Source organism: Triticum urartu, chromosome 1A, assembly GCF_056163025.1.
Source record: "Triticum urartu cultivar PI428250 chromosome 1A, HENAU_Tu73, whole genome shotgun sequence".
In the NCBI taxonomy this organism is placed as follows: Eukaryota; Viridiplantae; Streptophyta; class Magnoliopsida; order Poales; family Poaceae; genus Triticum; species Triticum urartu.
In genome coordinates, this window is record NC_141873.1 from 389,649,082 (window position 1) to 389,666,388 (window position 17,307).

A 17,307-nucleotide genomic window follows, 5' to 3' on the forward strand; every position below is an offset into this window, starting at 1 on the left:
GGAAAGGAGGACACTGCGCGGCTAGCGCCCGCCTGGCACCCTTGGTCGTCATGGCTTGCGTCACGGGCACCTCGTGAGGTACCCCGCCTTGATCTCTCCGCCTCCTTGCGAGCCATCCTGATGAGGCCGTGCCTGAGGAAGCTCCGTGTCGTCCGCCCCGCGAGGATTGGCCCCTCGCGAGGGTCTTGGGTCTGTGTTGATGAAGATGGGCCGCACTGGGCCCCTCCTCGAGCCACGCCGCAGGCAGGCAAGTCTGGGGACCCCCGTTCCCAGAACGCCGACACCTTCAGCCCGAGCACAAGCGGTAGTACAACTCGGGTAGCGCTCGGGTGAGCGGTACTTCCGCTTACACGGAAGTTCTAGCACTTCATTCAACTGAACAAGTCAGGGAGGCGGTAGCGCCACTGGAGCGGTACTGCCGCTTCCACCGGCGGTACCGAAGGAAATATGCCCTAGAGGCAATAATAAAGTTGTTATTTATATTTCCTTACATCATGATAAATGTTTATTATTCATTCTAGAATTGTATTAACCAGAAACTTAGTACATGTGTGAATACATAGACAAATAGAGTGTCACAAGTTTGCCTATACTTGACTAGCTCGTTGAATCAATGATGGTTATGTTTCCTAACCATAGACATGAGTTTTCATTTGGTTAATGGGATCACATCATTAGAGAATGATGTGATTGACTTGACCCATCCGTTAGCTTAGCACGATGATCGTTTAGTTTGTTGCTATTGTTTTCTTCATGACTTATACATGTTCCTATGACTATAAGATTATGCAACTCCCGAGTACCGGAAGAACACTTTGTGTGCTACCAAACGTCACAACGTAACTGGGTGATTATAAAGGTGATGTGCAGGTGTCTCTGATGGTACTTGTTGAGTTGGCATAGATCGAGATTAGGATTTGTCACTCCAATTGTCGGAGAGGTATCTCTGGCCCCTCTCGGTAATGCACATCACTATAAGCCTTGCAAGCATTGTGACTAATGAGTTAGTTGCGGTATGATGCATTACGGAACGAGTAAAGAGACTTGCCGGTAACGAGATTGAACTAGGTATGGTGATACCGACGATCGGATCTCAGGCAAGTAACATACCGATGACAAAGGGAACAACGTATGTTGTTATGCGGTTTGACCGATAAAGATCTTCATAGAATATGTAGGAACCAATATGAGCATCCAGGTTCCGCTATTGGTTATTGACCGGAGACGAGTCTCGGTCATGTGTACATAGTTCTCGAACCCGTAGGGTCCGCACGCTTAAAGTTCGGTGACGATCGGTAATATGAGTTTATGTGTTTTGATGTACCGAAGGTAGTTCGGAGTCCCGGATATGATCACGGACATGACGAGGAGTCTCGAAATGGTCAAAACATAAAGATCGATATATTGGAAGCCTATATTTGGACATCGGAATAGTTCCGGGTGAAATCGGGATTTTACCGAAGTACCGGGAGGTTAACGGAACCCCCCGGTAAATGTATGGGCCTTATTGGGCCATAGTGGAGAGAGAAAGAGAAGATACCAGGGCAGGACGCGCGCCCCCTCTCCCTCTAGTCCGAATTGGACTAGGAGGGGGGCGGCGCCCCCCTTTCCTTCCTCCCTCTCTCCCCTTCCTTCTCTCCTAGTCCAACTAGGAAATGGGGGGAATCCTACTCCCGGTGGGAGTAGGACTCCTCCTGGCGCGCCCTGCTAGGGCCGGCCGACCTCCCCCTTGCTCCTTTATATACGGGGGCAGGGGACACCCCAAAACACACAAGTTGATCAGTTGATCTTTTAGCCGTGTGCGGTGCCCCCCTCCACCATAATCCACCTCGGTCATATCGTAGCGGTGCTTAGGCGAAGCCCTGCGTCGGTAGCATCATCATCATCGTCATCACGCCGTCGTGCTGACGGAACTCTCCCTCGAAGCTCTACTGGATCGGAGTTTGTGGGACGTCACCGAGCTAAACGTGTGCTGAACTCGGAGGTGCCGTACGTTTGGTACTTGGATCGGTCGGATTGTGAAGACGTACGACTACATCAACCGCGTTCTCATAACGCTTCCGCTTACGGTCTACGAGGGTACGTGGACGACACTCTCCCCTCTCGTTGCTATGCATCACCATGATCTTGCGTGTGCGTAGGAAATTTTTTGAAATTACTACGTTCCCCAACAGGTACTACCGCGTAGTGTTGAGCAACCAGTAGGAACAGCGGTAGTAGAGAAGGACGGTGCGGTAGTGCCGCACATAGCGGTACTACCACTGGGTACTGCCGCTCTACTTCCGCTCGAAGGACAGAGCAGTCCGGAAGACTTAAAATAAGCGGCACTCACAGCGGTACAAGATAGCGGTAGTTTCGCCCGGCGGTACTATCGCTTCGCATGACCGGTACTTTCGCGCTACTGTTAGTAGTCCAGTAAATTTGCGATAGTGGAGTGCTAGTCAGGGCCGCAGTATCGCGGGGGAGATACTACTGCGTTGAACTACCGCCCTATTACCGCTCATTTACAAAGCACTAAAAATAGGTGGAAGTGCCAGTAGCACTGAACTGTGGCAGTACCGCTGGAGCGGTACTACCGTGGTGCAGAGCGGTACTACCGCTTATGTGCCTTAGGAAAGCCCATGCACAAGGAAGGACAAGCTCCAGTGCCGGGAAGAAAAGAGGGTACAAAAAGACTGTGTATGTGTTGATTCCACCCAAACATTTTCGAAGCGGACCCCCTCTTAATAGTACGGTGATCCTACGACTCAAATCCACCAAAAATGAAATGTAAGAAAACAACCGTCTTCGCAATATCTCCGAGGGGTACGAATCGTATTGTGCCATATGATAGATTCTCTGAAATGCTCAATGCACATGATTAGTCCACAAAAGTATTGTCATCAATCACCAAAACCACTATGGGAGAAATATGCCCTAACACTACTTAAGCGGTGACAATCTGGTCACCTATTTACACCACCTAGTTTCCTATGAAAACAACTTGCTTGGCTTTGGATTTGATAAGTTCGAACTTGATTTAAATAAGATTGGGATAAAGAAAAGGCTTATTTATCTTGGGCTTAAACTGGTTACCCACTCATGCCTTGGTAAAGCTATTGAACAAGGTTTTGTGTGTGCGTGTGGGTGGGTGATATGGGTTGGGAGGGGGCTCCCCCCCCCCCCCCCTTGAATTGTTGCGTAAGCCAACTTTGTATCTCAGTAAAGCTATTGAATCGAGGTTTTGCGTGTGCATGTGGGTTGGGTGGGGGCTTCTCCCCCGTTGAAATGTTGCGTAAACTAGTCGTGTTATGGTTGCCAGCTGGTCGATCGGCGTGAATCTCGCGAGCGATCGTAAGCAAAAGTTTTGGTCCCTTTCGCCTCGAATTCTCCGTCGCCGGGGCTATATAAAGCAAGTTTCTCGCTCCATCTCCTCTACTCTTCCCTAACGAACCTCCTCTGCTCTTAGCTACACATGGAAAACTCACCATGGTTGCCTCACTCGCAAGTTGATGGTGAGGAGTGAAGTGAAGCCTTCTCTAATTTGGCGGTGATGATCGGTAACTTACTATGTTCACATGTCTAGCTTTATGTTCGTTGCAGTTCTGAAAAATACTTGCGGGTAAGGCATAGAAGACGTGGTTTATTCTTCTATATATGAAACCCTCTCTACCAACTCCGATGATTCATAGGCCAGCCGAGAGGGGGGAGGGGGTGACACTATACTTCTTCCCCTTTGGTTTACCCATACGAAAGTTCCTCTCTTCCTATATCCCTTTCTTTCGCTGCCGACAATTTTCTCCTCCGCATCCATTATCATCCAACAATACCACCGGAGGTCCGCTAGCAGATGGGTAACTTCATCTCCCCTCCCTTCCCTCCTTGATCCCAGAGAAAATAAATTTGCTCAGATCTACTCATGTCGATAATATAACAAGTTTCATTGTTAGGATTTTTCTGTCTAGATAGATGACCGGATTGAATCGCGATATTATTCGGAAGTTTTCCATATCCTATTTAAGGACTCTAGACCGAAGAAGCAGATTTTTCTTTTAGGGGAGTTGTCCAGTTAACCCGAGCCCCCAGGTGAGCTTACCCTCTTGCAGCTCTAGAGAGTCACCACACCAGATCCGCTCCACCAAAGCGGTGGCGTGAGGAGAAAGACCTGGGGAAGATGATGTAATTTCTAACTTGTTAGGGCTAACCTTTTCCAGCTGCATCGAGCTTTTGCATTGTCGTTTTGGTAACCGAAGCTTATCCCATTTTTGGCAGTTTTACCTTTGCGTGAAACCAGGCGCAGTAAGCAACAAGGCTCACATTGAACCTGCATCAGAAGAGACCAACGGTGGTTCATCTCGCCGCTGAGCTGGATGCATGCGTTCATATGCGGCCGAGATCGAGGAGCCCCTCCCATGGACGGCGTGCACCCGGCTGCTCGCCTCGCGTGCGACCGGCCTCCTTTCCACGTCCTCTGCAGCTTACCCGCAAGCCTTTTCCGGAGAGCCGCGACGAACTCGAGGCTACTGGACGTGTAGACAAGGTGGAGTTACTGGTCTTCACCGCGAGATTAGCGGAGGGGGGCTTCAGTTCGCCCCTGATCACCGCGCGCGCACCGGCAGCCGGCGGGTGAGGCGAGCGATGCCGGGCCGGGCTTTCCATGTGAAGGGTGCCGTGTGTACGCCGAGCCGTGCGCCCCTGCGCTGCGTGCTCTCCCTTGCGCGCCCTGGCCTTGTCTCGTAGCCGGGGCGCGCAACAAACCTCTGTGGACGCACGCGCACGCGCGGCGTGCCAGGGCACGGAGCTGGGCCTTTATCAACCCCACCTCGCCGTGCCATTGCCATCCGCCAGCGAGCGAGCGAGAGAGAGAGAGACAGTGTGTTTGTGTGAGAGTGAGGGATCGAGCGAGGTAGTGGTGGCTAGGCGGCCATGGCTGGATTGCGTGAGATGGCTATATTCTACTCACAAGAGCGCAGCTTCTTCCACCGGCTGGTGCGCGACCTCGGGCAGGAGAAGGAGCATATGAGGTGGGTGATCGCGCTCTGGCTCTGGTTCGAGGCCGATGGGAACGACAAGTTCATGCGCCGCGCGGCCGCGCTTCCGGGCCCCGTCGTGCTGCGCTTCGTCGACGAGGCGCTGGCGTGCCTCGCCCGCCTCGCCGGCCGCGTGCTCCCCGGCGCCAGCACCCTCCTCCCCTGCACCAACGCGCTCCTCAACAAGCCCATCGACGACGTCACCTACTTCGACGAGCACCGCGACAACATCATGCCCCGCGTCAAGTTACTGTACAAGACCGTCTGCCGCGTCGTCCTCGACGACGCCTGCGCCTCCGACGACGCCGTCTTCTTTCCCAGGAGCAGCGCCGCCTCCGCGCCGCGCGCCATCGGCACTCCCGTGCTCGCCAGCGCCGTCTCCCCACCCCCCCAGACGCCAACGACGCCGAGGTTCGCCGACCTGAACGCAATAGTGACGCCGAGGTTCTCCCAGCTGAACGCGATGGCGCCGCCGTGGGCCCCGATCCGGCTGGCGCAGCCGTACCAGCCCCAGCCCCAGCCCCAACCCCAGCACCAGCACCAGCAGCATCAGATGATGATCGTCGACCGCCTTCCAGAGGAGTTCCGCTCGCTCTTCATCACCTTCTCCCGCGGCTACCCCATCGACAAGGACGACATCAGGGACTTCTTCAACTCGTAAGCTCATCGCGCCGCCACTACTATATATCATCAGCATATCTATCTCTGGTCAATATATATACAAACGATGACCGTCATCATATATATGCGTGCATGCATGCATGCATGGATGGATGGATGCAGGCTGCACGGGCGCCCGTGCGTGGAGGACGTGATGGTGGAGAGGGCGGCGCCGGGGCAGATGCCGGTGTACGGGAGGGTGGTGCTGCAGAGCGCGGACATGATCCCGGCGCTGCTCGGGGGCGAGCCGACGGCCAAGTTCATCATCAAGGGCAGGCACCTCTGGGCCAGGGTCTACGTGCCCTGCTCCAGGAACACCTTCCAAGCCTGAATGCTCGATCCGTCCATCCATGCATCCAGCTACCTGGCCTACAATTAAGCTGCATGCGTGCATGGAGCTGGAGCTTCAAGATGTGCCATGGCACAGTCAGTTACCCGGTTCATATGCTACCTACTACTACTCGATCGATTGGTCCAGAGACTATGCTCGAGAGATGAGACAACCATCGATCGATATACATATGTGTGTCCAGTCTGTGCTTTGTGCTTGTCTTAATTATATCGGATATGTGGAATAAATGTGTGTTTACTTCCGTTTGATACATGAAAGTATTTATGTTACTCTGTTATTATGCTTGTTAGGTCCACCAGGGCCTCCATAATGCCAAGCCCGTCAATGCTTCTTTTGTTTGATCAGCTGATCTCGATCAGGCCCTGGTTTGAGATAGCGGGGTTTATTTCCTGTTCCTGCCAGAATTCAACACTTCATTGCCTCTTTGGTTCAAAGGATTTTTATAGTAGGATTTTGGGAGGATTGAAAAAAAATTAGGAGTTAGTTCTAGGTTGGTCGTTTGATTAGTATGATTGAATCTATAGGGATTTCCATAGTAAATCTTAGCATCCACTCCAATCTGCTGGAAAATTTCTTTGTTTTTCTTGTGATGCAATCAAACAAACTCCAAAGTCAAATCATGTAGGATTCAATTGGGCATGACACTCTAAGGCCTCCTCTGGATATCATGAGAATAGGAAAATCATAAGAAATGAGATGACATGTATTTCAATTCCATGGAGAAAGAGATGTCATTCGATGCATAGGATAGGAATTTTGTCATTGAATCTAGGGTAATGCTTTTTTTCCTTTGAAATGCGAAGTATTGGTTCCTATCCTACATAAGAATAGTAATCCATTTCTACAAAGTAAAGGGCTCCGAAGGAATTTTACCTTTGAAAATTATATCCTATATAACTCCCACAAAATTCCTACAGACCAAAGGAAGCCTGGTCATGTATTCTTCCTATTCCGGTGTTTTTACAATCATGTGAATGAAATAAGTCCAGGCCTTCTTTGGTTTAGAGGAATTTTGTAAGAATTCTAAAGGATAGAAATTTTGTAGGCAAAATTCCTTTGGAGCCATTTGCTTTGTAGGAATGGATTCCTGATCCTGTGTAGAATACGAATTAATCCTTCACATTTCAAAGGCCAATGGAAAAATTCCTACCGTATGAATCAAGTGACATCTCTTTCTCTATAGGAATTGAGAAGTAACATCTCTTTCCCTATAGAAATTGAGATACATGTCTTCTCTTCCTATGGTTTCCTATTCCTATCATATGAACCAAACGAGTGGAATTTCCCACGATATTCCTGTGTTCCAAACAGGCCACTAGTTATGCAAATCGAACAGTTTCATGTGAAGTTCCTGCATTCCAAACAGGCCGTTGTTTACGGTTTACCAGACAGTTTGGTAGCCTCTACTTACATGGCGGCACCAAGGATGTTTCCAGTTACAGAACAGGCTCAAGCTCCCAATATAGAAACTACCCAAATCCATGTCTACATCAATAGTATCTTTCAGGGTAGTATGCCTCATAAGATCATATATACCAATTATGGAAACATTTTGTGGCATGTGAAATGGATACAGATGATCACGTCGACATCTACCGACTTATTCCTCCGTGGGCGTTTTCTCCCACATAATCCAGCACATCTAGTGTCACCGTCTACAAGCTTCAATTCACACTGCTTACAGTTTTGATGCTGCGACATAGCTCTGCTCAGAATGCCCCTCGACAAAGCTCTGCTTGGCATGTTTGCCAGATAGCCAGGGAGCGAGCGCGTCGACCAGCCTCTTGATGTCATCCGAGGAATGAGAAGCACTCAAAGTTATTCGCAGCCTGCCAAGAGATTCATGGTCAGTTAATCTTGGTCGACAGTTGAAACAGAGTCTCATTGGTGATCATCTGTACTAACATCGAGCAGGAATCCATAGATACAGAGACATGCATGCTACAACAGATCTTGCTAATTATGACATTGTGCTATATGCCCTTAATCGAAAAGTCCTAGTCCAGTTACTTGGACACAGGGTTGCAGGTTCTATATTGGTGAAGTTCATGACAAGACACTGGATTGCAAACGAAAAAACAGAAGGGAGGAGGGACCTGCATGAGTTGGGCGGCACGGTGGGTGGTCGAATTGGTGTAACATGAAATCCAGATCTTAGCATATGCCTGCAGTTCAAAGATGGAATAATTAGGAACATAAGATGACCAGACTGGCACTAAATAAAATTTTAAGGAAGAGATATAACCTGCCAGCCCTCAGTGCTGCTTCTTCACTTCCTACTACTATGGAAATTATGGGACTAGTTATATTGAGTTTAGTCAAGGATGCAAAATACTGCACATGCCTCCAGACCAATAATCTCCGCCATCGTTCCTTCCTCGAGACATGGAGCGCAGCTGGAATCAGAAAACAGCACGGATATTTGAAGCAGTGTGATAGTTTCTCTTTCAGAAAAATGCAAGTTCCTGATAACTATAGTTTCTTAAGCTAGCTGAAGTGTTTGTACCCAGTTATCATTCTTACTGACCAATGTGAAAGCACTAGTCATCATTTTAAGCATTTCCTAATGAAAAGAAGGTAAGAGAAAATAGTGGACATCAGCCCAATAAATGGAACACAACAATGACAGACCGCTAGCTTGCGATATTCATTTTAGAGGGTTCTATGACATACTCCCTCCGTCCCATAATATAAGAACGTTTTTGACACTACACTAGTGTCAAAAACATTCTTATATTATGGGACGGAGGGAGTAGTTGGTATGTTGTGAATATTACCTTGAACAGAAGCAACTACTGGCACTGGCAAAGCAGTTGAAAAAATGAACGAACGACCTCGCGACTGAATTAAACTCTTCCATCGGGTGCTGCTCAACACATTGCAATTTTTTAGTTATTAGCCAGTAAACTATCAAGATATCATAGTAAGTCCAAAGTGTAGGGAAGCCATGCAGTGTGGAGTGCTGATATTCCAGAGTCAAGTGTCCAGTACCATAAATATACAGTGTTGCAAATGTGCATAACATCCTATTCATTGAATTATAAGCATGGGGCACTGTGGTGCAAATTTGCCAAAGCTAATTTATATGATATGATCCAGAACCTTGAAAATCACTTTATGTGATCTCGTTTTTTTTTACTAAAATCAGTGCCGCAATGTACAAAAGTGTGTGCATTCATACGACAACCTGATATAAGTGTCTGTTTACCTGCATGCCACAAACCCACCCTGGCAGCCAGCAGCCTTGCTCAAGGTGCCAACACTTATGTCAATTCCACTCTCACATTCAAGCAGCTCGGGTACACCACCACCATTATCACCACAAACAAGTGTTCCATGGGCCTGTCCAAGGAAAATCGCAACAAAATCGATCACTAAGAAATTCTGCAAAACTGTATCTGAGGGGAGATAAAATTACTAACATCATCGATGACCAATAAAAATCCATACTTCCTGCGTAGTTCCACAAGTTCAGGTAATGGAGCAAAATCACCATCCATGCTAAACAAGCTGCATTGTATCAATAAAAGAGTATCTGAATTTGGTGCTCTGACAATATGCATACACAAGCATGCCTCTACTTATACTTCACACAAACATAAATATACTTTTTAAGTGAGGAAATTAAATTTGAGAAAAAACTTGCCTATCTGTGACAACAACTTTCTTTTTTATTGAGCAACTGGACCTGCACGGATAATGGTATTGTATTGTAGCTATCTCAGTTCATGATTACATATGGCATATTATGCAATAATGATATTATGACTGAAAAGTGAAAAAACATACAGGAGGAAATCAAGATGGGACATGTCACAGTGCTTGTAGACAAACACTACAGCTTCTTGCTGCCGCTCAATAAGGCGAATCCCATCGATGATTGAAGCATGATTCAGGGCATCTGAAAAAATAGCAATTCTCTCGTCCTTTGCAGGTTTTCTGCCAACCGCCAAAAGAGAGCTGATACTTCCCAGAGCAGTCATCACAGCCATATTGGCAGAAAATCCGGTGGGGCAGAGAAGGCAATCCTGTAGAAAAACTCTAAAGTGAGGATGCAAAACTTGTGAAATAATGACTACTTGAACTAAAAAAATGCGACGCTGGACCTCTTTTTTCTTCAACTCTGCCAATGATTCCTCCACCAATTTGTGATAAGTAGTATACCCACATATCAATGCGGAGCCTCTAGGGCCCATGCCGTACTCTTGAGCTGCCTAGCAAACGCACCCAATCGTTAGCTCAAGCAGAGACTCGTCGATTCAGAGTACTCTACAGTCCTAACAATCGCCACGATTGCAGAACTTGCACACCTTTGCTGCGGCCTCACGGACTGCCGGATGTGAGCTGAGTCCCATGTAGTCATTCCCGGAGAAAAGAATGAGCTTCTCACCCAGCTCCTCTTCCTGGCCACTGGCCTCGCCACCTAAACCAAACGTGCCCATGAACAAGCCATGTAGTGAGCACTAGCAGTAAATCTTGAAAGTGCAATATAACCAGAAAGTATAAATAAATAAACACAAATAAACTCTGGAGCGTTGTTCTTTCTTTTTGCAAACCATATCCTAACAGCTAACAGGGACACAGTCACACAGCAAGGCATCAAGTATATATTAATAACACCCAAAAATAGTAAGCGGAATTGTCTAGGGCGTTATAGCGAGCAAGGGAGCTATATTGACACTGCCTGCTGCAGACCTTCGGCGAGCCACTGGTGGAGGGTGGCGCGGTCGAGGCGGATCTCGACGGCGGCGCGGTCCCACGGGCCGGGGCCTGGGAAGGTCTCCGGCGGCGCGGGCGGCAGCGCCAGGGAGATGGGGCGCGTGGCGCGCAGGAGGCTCCTGGACGCCAGCTCGCCGAGCGCGGCGTCCACGAGCGCGTCCCATTGCGCCATTCCGTCGAACAGGCGGCCGCCGCTCCCTCCTCGCTGGTGGTGGGACGGAGAGGACGAGGCGCGGACACGGAGAAGGGTCACATGACAGAGCGGTTGGCCCACGCTTCCGTGACCAACAACGTCAGCCCAACCAGGATCGGCCCGAGTTAAAGACTATATTGGGCCACAGGCCCACAACCGATTGTATTGTACTCGGCCCCGTGACGCTCATCGTGTCTCAGTTTCCCTGAAAAAACGGTAGTCGTGTCTCGGTCAAGCCGCCTCGAGCTTTCCCTCGAAAAAAAGAGACCGCCTCCACCACCACCAGCTCTCCACTCCGGCGACTCGAGCGCTCCTTTCGCCGGCGGGCGGTGGTTCTGCGCGGCGGTTGCTCGTGTATAGGTGCGACTCCCTCTCGCGCTCCCGACTCCTCCTCTCCACATCTCAGACACGAAGTCCCTCGTCTGCACGCTTGTTTTCAGTAGCCTCTGTTTATGCTTGGTTTCTGCTACGTCCTGTCACAATTATGCCGGATCCGTCTGTTATGCTCGCGCGTGGTGTTCCAGCCTATTTTTCGATGTGTTCGTGCCTGATTTTGTGATGAACTGATGATGGCATGCTGTTGTTCTCGCTTTCGCGTGGTAGGGTTTCAGTTCAGCCCCTTTATGTTGAGCACGATCGAGGCGAAATAGTTCATACCATGCCTGGTTTTACATGATTCTGTGATACTTTCTGTAGACCTGGTATAGAACATGTTTGTGGCATGCTTGTTTAGTTCATATGGGAAGAACTGTGACTGTCCTTACCGGCTGATTTTATTTTGGCAAACACATTGATGGATTCCTGTCTTTTCTACTGTGATTGCTTTTCTTCGAGCCACGAGCTTGGGATTTGAGAATGATTCTTAGCTATTTTCAGTTGCCACTTTGTCATTAGGTATGCAGTAATTTGTCTTTGGATTATCTACTTGTTGTTGCTTGCGTAGTTCAGAACTGTTGTTATTTTTCTGAAAATCTGTAAGTTTGGACGGGGAAATTCGAACAGCATATATTTCATAACGGTCAAGGATGTGGAACTTATGAATACTTGTGTTTACGAGTTTGCACGTGACTGTGTGCTTTTAATATTTTAATTGGCAGTTTATATACATTGCGTGTTCTTGTTCAGGCTCTCTGTTATGCGGCCTGCCGGCCCACCAATATAAGAGCTGGTTCGCGAGAAAATGATGTTTGGAGATTTTTCACTTTGATTGGTGTCACGTCATGATTTTTTTGCTCCAGTTGTTATTGTTCTTGTCATGTTGCTGTACTGTGTGGATATATAGTTTGCGTGCCATCTACTTATATAGAGTCATGAAAACGTTGACTTTATTCTGCTTTTACATAGTGCTTGCTCGTAATTTTAGGACTTTAGGTATATATGCAAGGTTTAGCCAGCAGAGTTTGTCTCAATTTTAGATTTAGATGTCAAAAATTGTTTGAGTGTCCCCTGTTGGTGAGTTTTCGTATGGTTCCGGTACCTGTGTTACAGAATGGCTTCATCTCATTGACTTCATTAAGCATTACTATGTTTCTTATGTTGGAAAACTGAGAAATTCAAAGCAGATTGCACCCTGTTGCTATTTTTTACATTGAATATCTACAATTTATTCCGGAATAATGTATGTGAAATCTAGAAGCTTGCCTCTGATACCTGTTTTTTGTTGAACAATCAGGAAAATGTCATCAAATCCTGAAGAAGGCAAGCGTTATGCACGCAGAGACCTTTTGCTCAAGATCCAGTCAGATGCTCATAAGTGTTGGGAGGATAGCAAAGTTTTTCATGCTGAGCCGGGCAATAAATCTCCAGGCCCTGGTGAAAAATTCTTCGGCAACTTTCCGTATCCTTACATGAATGGATTGCTTCATTTGGGACATGCGTTCTCATTGTCCAAGCTTGAGTTTGGTGCTGCATACCACAGACTCCGTGGTTCAAATGTTCTATTGCCATTTGCTTTCCACTGTACTGGGATGCCAATCAAGGCCTCAGCTGATAAGCTGGCCAGGGAGATACAACAGTATGGAAACCCTCCAGTGTTTCCTCAACCAGAGAATAATTCAAGTGCTGAAGTGGCAGATGATAGAGAAGTTGAGCAGGCTGCTGTCGTTACCCCAGATAAATTTAAGAGCAAGAAATCTAAGGCTGCTGCAAAGACTGGCATGCAGAAGTTCCAATGGGAGATCATGAAGAGCTTTGGCCTGTTAGATGAACAAATTGCCAAATTTCAAGATCCTTATCACTGGTTGACCTACTTCCCTCCGTTGGCGGTGAAAGACCTTAAGGACTTTGGCTTAGGTTGTGATTGGAGGCGTTCATTCATAACCACCAACATGAATCCTTTCTATGATGCTTTTGTTCGATGGCAGATGAGAAAGCTCAAGAAAATGGGGAAAGTTGTCAAGGACCTGAGGTACACAATCTACTCCCCATTGGATGGCCAACCTTGCGCCGACCATGACAGGGCAACAGGTGAAAATGCACAGCCACAAGAATATGTGCTGATTAAAATGGAGGTGATTCCACCTTTTCCCCCAAAGTTGAAGGTCTTGGAAGGAAAAAATGTTTATTTGGCAGCAGCTACATTGAGACCAGAGACTATGTATGGCCAAACAAACTGTTGGGTGCTGCCTAATGGAATTTACGGGGCTTTTGAGGTCAATGATGCCGATGTCTTCATTCTGACAGCAAGGTCTGCTCTTAATCTTGCATATCAGAATCTATCCAGGGTCCCCGAAAAGCCAACCTGCCTAGCTGAGCTTTCTGGCAATGATTTGATTGGTTTGCCATTAAAGTCTCCTATTTCCTTCAATGAAATCATATATGCGCTTCCCATGCTCACTATCTTAACAGATAAAGGTACTGGCATTGTGACTAGTGTTCCAAGCGATTCGCCAGACGATTTCATGGCACTGCAAGCTTTAGTCACAAAGCCAGCATTGAGAGCAAAATTTGGAGTCAAAGACGAGTGGGTTCTTCCATTTGATATTATACCAATAATCAACATTCCTGGATTTGGAGACAAGTCAGCTGAGAAGGTGTGTGTTGATCTTAAGATTACGAGCCAATACGACAAGGAAAAACTTGCTGAAGCGAAAAGGATGACATATCTTAAAGGGTTTACAGAAGGAGTGATGGTTGTAGGGGAGTACAATGGCAGAAAGGTTGAAGAAGCAAAGCCACTGATTAAGAACAAGCTTTTGGAAGAAGGCTTGGCTGTTTTGTATAGTGAGCCTGAGAAAAAAGTTATGTCAAGATCTGGTGATGAGTGTGTCGTTGCTCTCACAGATCAATGGTACATAACTTATGGTGAGGTTGAATGGAAGCAGAAGGCGGTCAAATGTTTGAAGAACATGAATACATTTTCAGCTGAAACTCGTAATGGGTTCGAGCATACATTGGGCTGGCTGAACAAGTGGGCTTGTTCACGTTCTTTTGGCCTAGGTACTCGCATTCCATTTGATGAACAGTTCCTTGTAGAATCTCTTTCTGATTCAACTCTATACATGGCGTATTACACGATTGCGCATCTTCTACAAAATGGTGACATGTATGGAAAAGAAAGATCTTCTATTAGGCCAGAGCAAATGACGGATGAGGTATGGGATTATGTTTTCTGTGATGGTCTGGCACCCAAAAGCGACATCCCTCCTGCTCTGTTGAGCAAAATGAAGCAAGAATATGAGTACTGGTATCCCTTGGATATTCGGGTATCTGGTAAGGAGCTTATCCAGAACCATCTGACATTCAGCATTTACACTCATACAGCTATCCTTCCAGAGCATCATTGGCCTCGTGGATTCCGCTGCAATGGACATCTTATGCTTAACTCTGAGAAAATGTCCAAGTCAACAGGGAATTTCCAAACTCTTGGGCAGGCCATTAAAGAGTACTCTTCAGATGCCACCAGGTTTGCCCTTGCTGATGCGGGTGATGGTATGGATGATGCAAATTTTGTCACTGAAACTGCAAAATCTGCCATCATGAGGCTTACAAAAGAAATTGCATGGATGGAAGAGGTTATAGCTTCTCAATCTTCTCTGAGATCTGGTCCTCCCTCTACTTATGCTGACCATGTGTTTGCCAATGAGATCAACATTGCTGTGAATGAAACCGAGAAGAGCTACAGTTCTTTTATGTTCAGAGATGCCTTGAAGTCTGGGTTCTATGACCTACAATTGGCTAGAGATGAGTACAGGCTCTCTTGTGGAGCGGCAGGCATGAATCGTGATTTATTGGTGCGGTTCATGGAAGTTCAGACGAGGCTCATCACCCCAATTTGTCCACACTATGCTGAACATGTGTGGCAGAATATCCTAAGCAAGGAAGGTTTTGCAATAAAGGCTGGATGGCCTATCGCAGACACTCCCGATCCTACTCTTAGAATAGCAAACAAGTATTTACAGGATTCGATTGTTTTGATGAGGAAGCTGCACCAGAAGCAAGGATCAGGCTCCAAGAAACACAAGAAGGGCGCGGCACCACCTCGGACCGCAGAGAACAAGCTCACTGTCGGTCTCATATATGTCAACGAGCACTATGACGGATGGAAAGAGCAATGCCTGAGGGTGCTTCAATCGAATTATGATAGCCAAACGCGTTTGTTTGCCCCTGACGAGGACATTAGTGAGGCACTGAAGAATTGCTTCATTGAACATGAAGCAAGCTTCACACAAGTCCAGAAGCTCTGCATGCCTTTCATCAGGTTCAAGAAAGATGAAGCAAGGACCATTGGTCCCCAGGCTTTGAATTTGAAGCTTCCGTTTGGTGAAATGAACGTGCTTGAGGAGAACCTGGAGCTGATCAAAAGGCAGCTGGGCCTTGAGCATGCAGAGGTGCTGTCGGCATCTGATGGAGCTGCTCGTGCCAGAGCTGGACGGCATGTTTCTGTGCTGAACAACAACCCGCCTTCCCCTGGGGAGCCAGTTGCAATATTCATGAGCAAGCAGGAGTTCGAAGCCCAAAACTAAGCTCAGCTTCATCGATGTAAGTCATACTATTAGCTTGCCTTACATGTTTGCAGCTTGGCCATTTCATGTTAGTCATGGGTGTAATTATTATGAGAATAAATGTAGGTTGTATTGCAGTGTTGTGGTCTGAAACTGGTTCCTCCTTGTGATGGTTTGCTCTACTGTTAAGGCTCAATTCGCTTCTAGATTAATGTGTTTAGTCAGATTACATGCACCCATGTGTACACAAGTTCTGCTATGCTTTTTGGCTGCACTGAAACCAAGTTCTAGAATGTTCAGGAAAAACAAGTTCTGCACTGAAATCTCTGTTCATTTACCATGCCTTGTATGTGATATGTATGGGGCTTTTTACCTGTCGTGGCAATCCTGTGTGCTATATGTAGCTTGGGAAATCATGTATATAAATGAGTGATTTGTGTCTAGAATCTCCTGCACCGTTGTCAGCCTTATTAAAGATAGAAACTCTGCCACTTGATGTTACTGCTGCAACAGAAATGTTGTCAGGCTTACTCAAGATGGTCATTAGATCACTCCATGCTGGTAGTGTTGTAGCAGAAGATGGGTCAGTAGCATTACTGTAGTTGTGCCTTACGTCGCAGGGTAATTGGCTCATAGTGCTGAGGTAAATATCACTTTTGACATTGTGTGTTTGTTATGCGATGTATGGATTCATCTGTTGCGACACTCCTATGAGCTATATGCTGCTTGAGGTCATGTATGAAATGTGCTGAGGTTCTTCTTCCTTTGGATGAATAGGTGAGGAAAGGAAAGCTGGCGTGCTTGACGGTGTGAGGATCCGAGAAGGTCGAGGATTCAGAAATGGTAGGCATGCTGTTTGACGTGGCTGTTCATTCATGGGAGTGACTTCGAATTCATCATACGGAAGAACTGAGGAAGTGCAGCCATTGGGAAATTGTACCATACTTGCACAGGTTGACACGTGGGACGCCCACGATCAGTCCCGCCTGCAGCCTGACATGACATGTTAATTTGGCAGGTTTCCTGTGTTTAGACTTGAACATACTTTTTTGCCTCGTGTGAATATTACAAAGGAATAGGTTGATGCGTGAGAACGATTCCTGAGCTCCATGCTCTTGTACAATTAGTGCAAAAAACGCTATTATATTATGGAACGGAGGAAGTAGCTTTTAAGCTTGCTTGTCTATACATCTTTTTTCTGAACAAGGCGTGTACATTTTACAACTTCTCTGCTGTGTGCTTGTGAAGGTATTAGTACAGAAGCCCTGGAGTTTTTACTAGGGAGTATGGAACTCCAAGCCCTGGAGCGCGCTTCTCGCGAATTGGCGCTTGAAACTTGGAATTGCACTTGTTATTAACAGTTGAAACATTCAAGTTACTGTCAGCTCAAAATGCTCTTGTTATTCTTGGTTTCTTTACCCTTTCCAAATG

The 17,307-nt window shown here is 47.1% G+C and overlaps 3 protein-coding genes across 4 annotated transcripts; 2 read left to right on the top strand and 1 right to left on the bottom strand.

Moving 5' to 3' along the window:
• Positions 1-3,408: 3,408 nt before the first annotated feature.
• On the top strand, positions 3,409-17,049 carry LOC125513869 (leucine--tRNA ligase, cytoplasmic). 2 transcript variants are annotated; one of them, XM_087522352.1, is made up of 3 exons: positions 3,409-3,539; positions 12,606-15,913; positions 16,654-17,049. In XM_087522352.1, exon 2 carries the CDS (start codon positions 12,610-12,612, stop codon positions 15,895-15,897), a length of 3,288 nt encoding a protein of 1,095 aa, XP_087378478.1. In that variant the 5' UTR covers positions 3,409-3,539; positions 12,606-12,609; the 3' UTR covers positions 15,898-15,913; positions 16,654-17,049. The 2 variants fall into 2 exon arrangements, with proteins under 2 accessions (XP_087378478.1, XP_048535037.1); XM_048679080.2 differs by lacking the exon at positions 3,409-3,539 and adding an exon at positions 11,142-11,293.
• Positions 3,533-6,298, top strand: LOC125534297 (uncharacterized). Its single transcript, XM_048697559.2, has 2 exons — positions 3,533-5,666; positions 5,793-6,298. The coding sequence occupies exons 1-2, from the start codon at positions 4,906-4,908 to the stop codon at positions 5,998-6,000; spliced, it is 969 nt and encodes a 322-aa protein (XP_048553516.1). The 5' UTR covers positions 3,533-4,905; the 3' UTR covers positions 6,001-6,298.
• On the bottom strand, positions 7,365-11,043 carry BIOF (biotin F). Its single transcript, XM_048679070.2, has 11 exons — positions 10,717-11,043; positions 10,332-10,444; positions 10,128-10,235; positions 9,811-10,049; positions 9,668-9,709; positions 9,444-9,531; positions 9,230-9,363; positions 8,799-8,887; positions 8,267-8,417; positions 8,118-8,186; positions 7,365-7,850 (listed from the first exon to the last, which is right to left on the bottom strand). The coding sequence occupies exons 1-11, from the start codon at positions 10,910-10,912 to the stop codon at positions 7,700-7,702; spliced, it is 1,380 nt and encodes a 459-aa protein (XP_048535027.1). The 5' UTR covers positions 10,913-11,043; the 3' UTR covers positions 7,365-7,699.
• Positions 17,050-17,307: the final 258 nt, after the last annotated feature.

Excerpts from the sequence above, each read along its gene's own strand:
- LOC125534297 (XM_048697559.2), top strand. The coding sequence starts at position 4,906 with ATGGCTGGATTGCGTGAGATGGCTATATTCTACTCACAAGAGCGCAGC. Across the intron at positions 5,667-5,792 it reads ATCAGGGACTTCTTCAACTC|GCTGCACGGGCGCCCGTGCG; the intron begins GTAAGCTCATCG and ends GGATGGATGCAG.
- BIOF (XM_048679070.2), bottom strand. The coding sequence starts at position 10,912 with ATGGCGCAATGGGACGCGCTCGTGGACGCCGCGCTCGGCGAGCTGGCG. Across the intron at positions 9,710-9,810 it reads TCCCATCTTGATTTCCTCCT|GTCCAGTTGCTCAATAAAAA; the intron begins GTATGTTTTTTC and ends TTATCCGTGCAG. Across the intron at positions 8,418-8,798 it reads AGTAGTTGCTTCTGTTCAAG|CTGCGCTCCATGTCTCGAGG; the intron begins GTAATATTCACA and ends TTCTGATTCCAG.
- LOC125513869 (XM_087522352.1), top strand. The coding sequence starts at position 12,610 with ATGTCATCAAATCCTGAAGAAGGCAAGCGTTATGCACGCAGAGACCTT.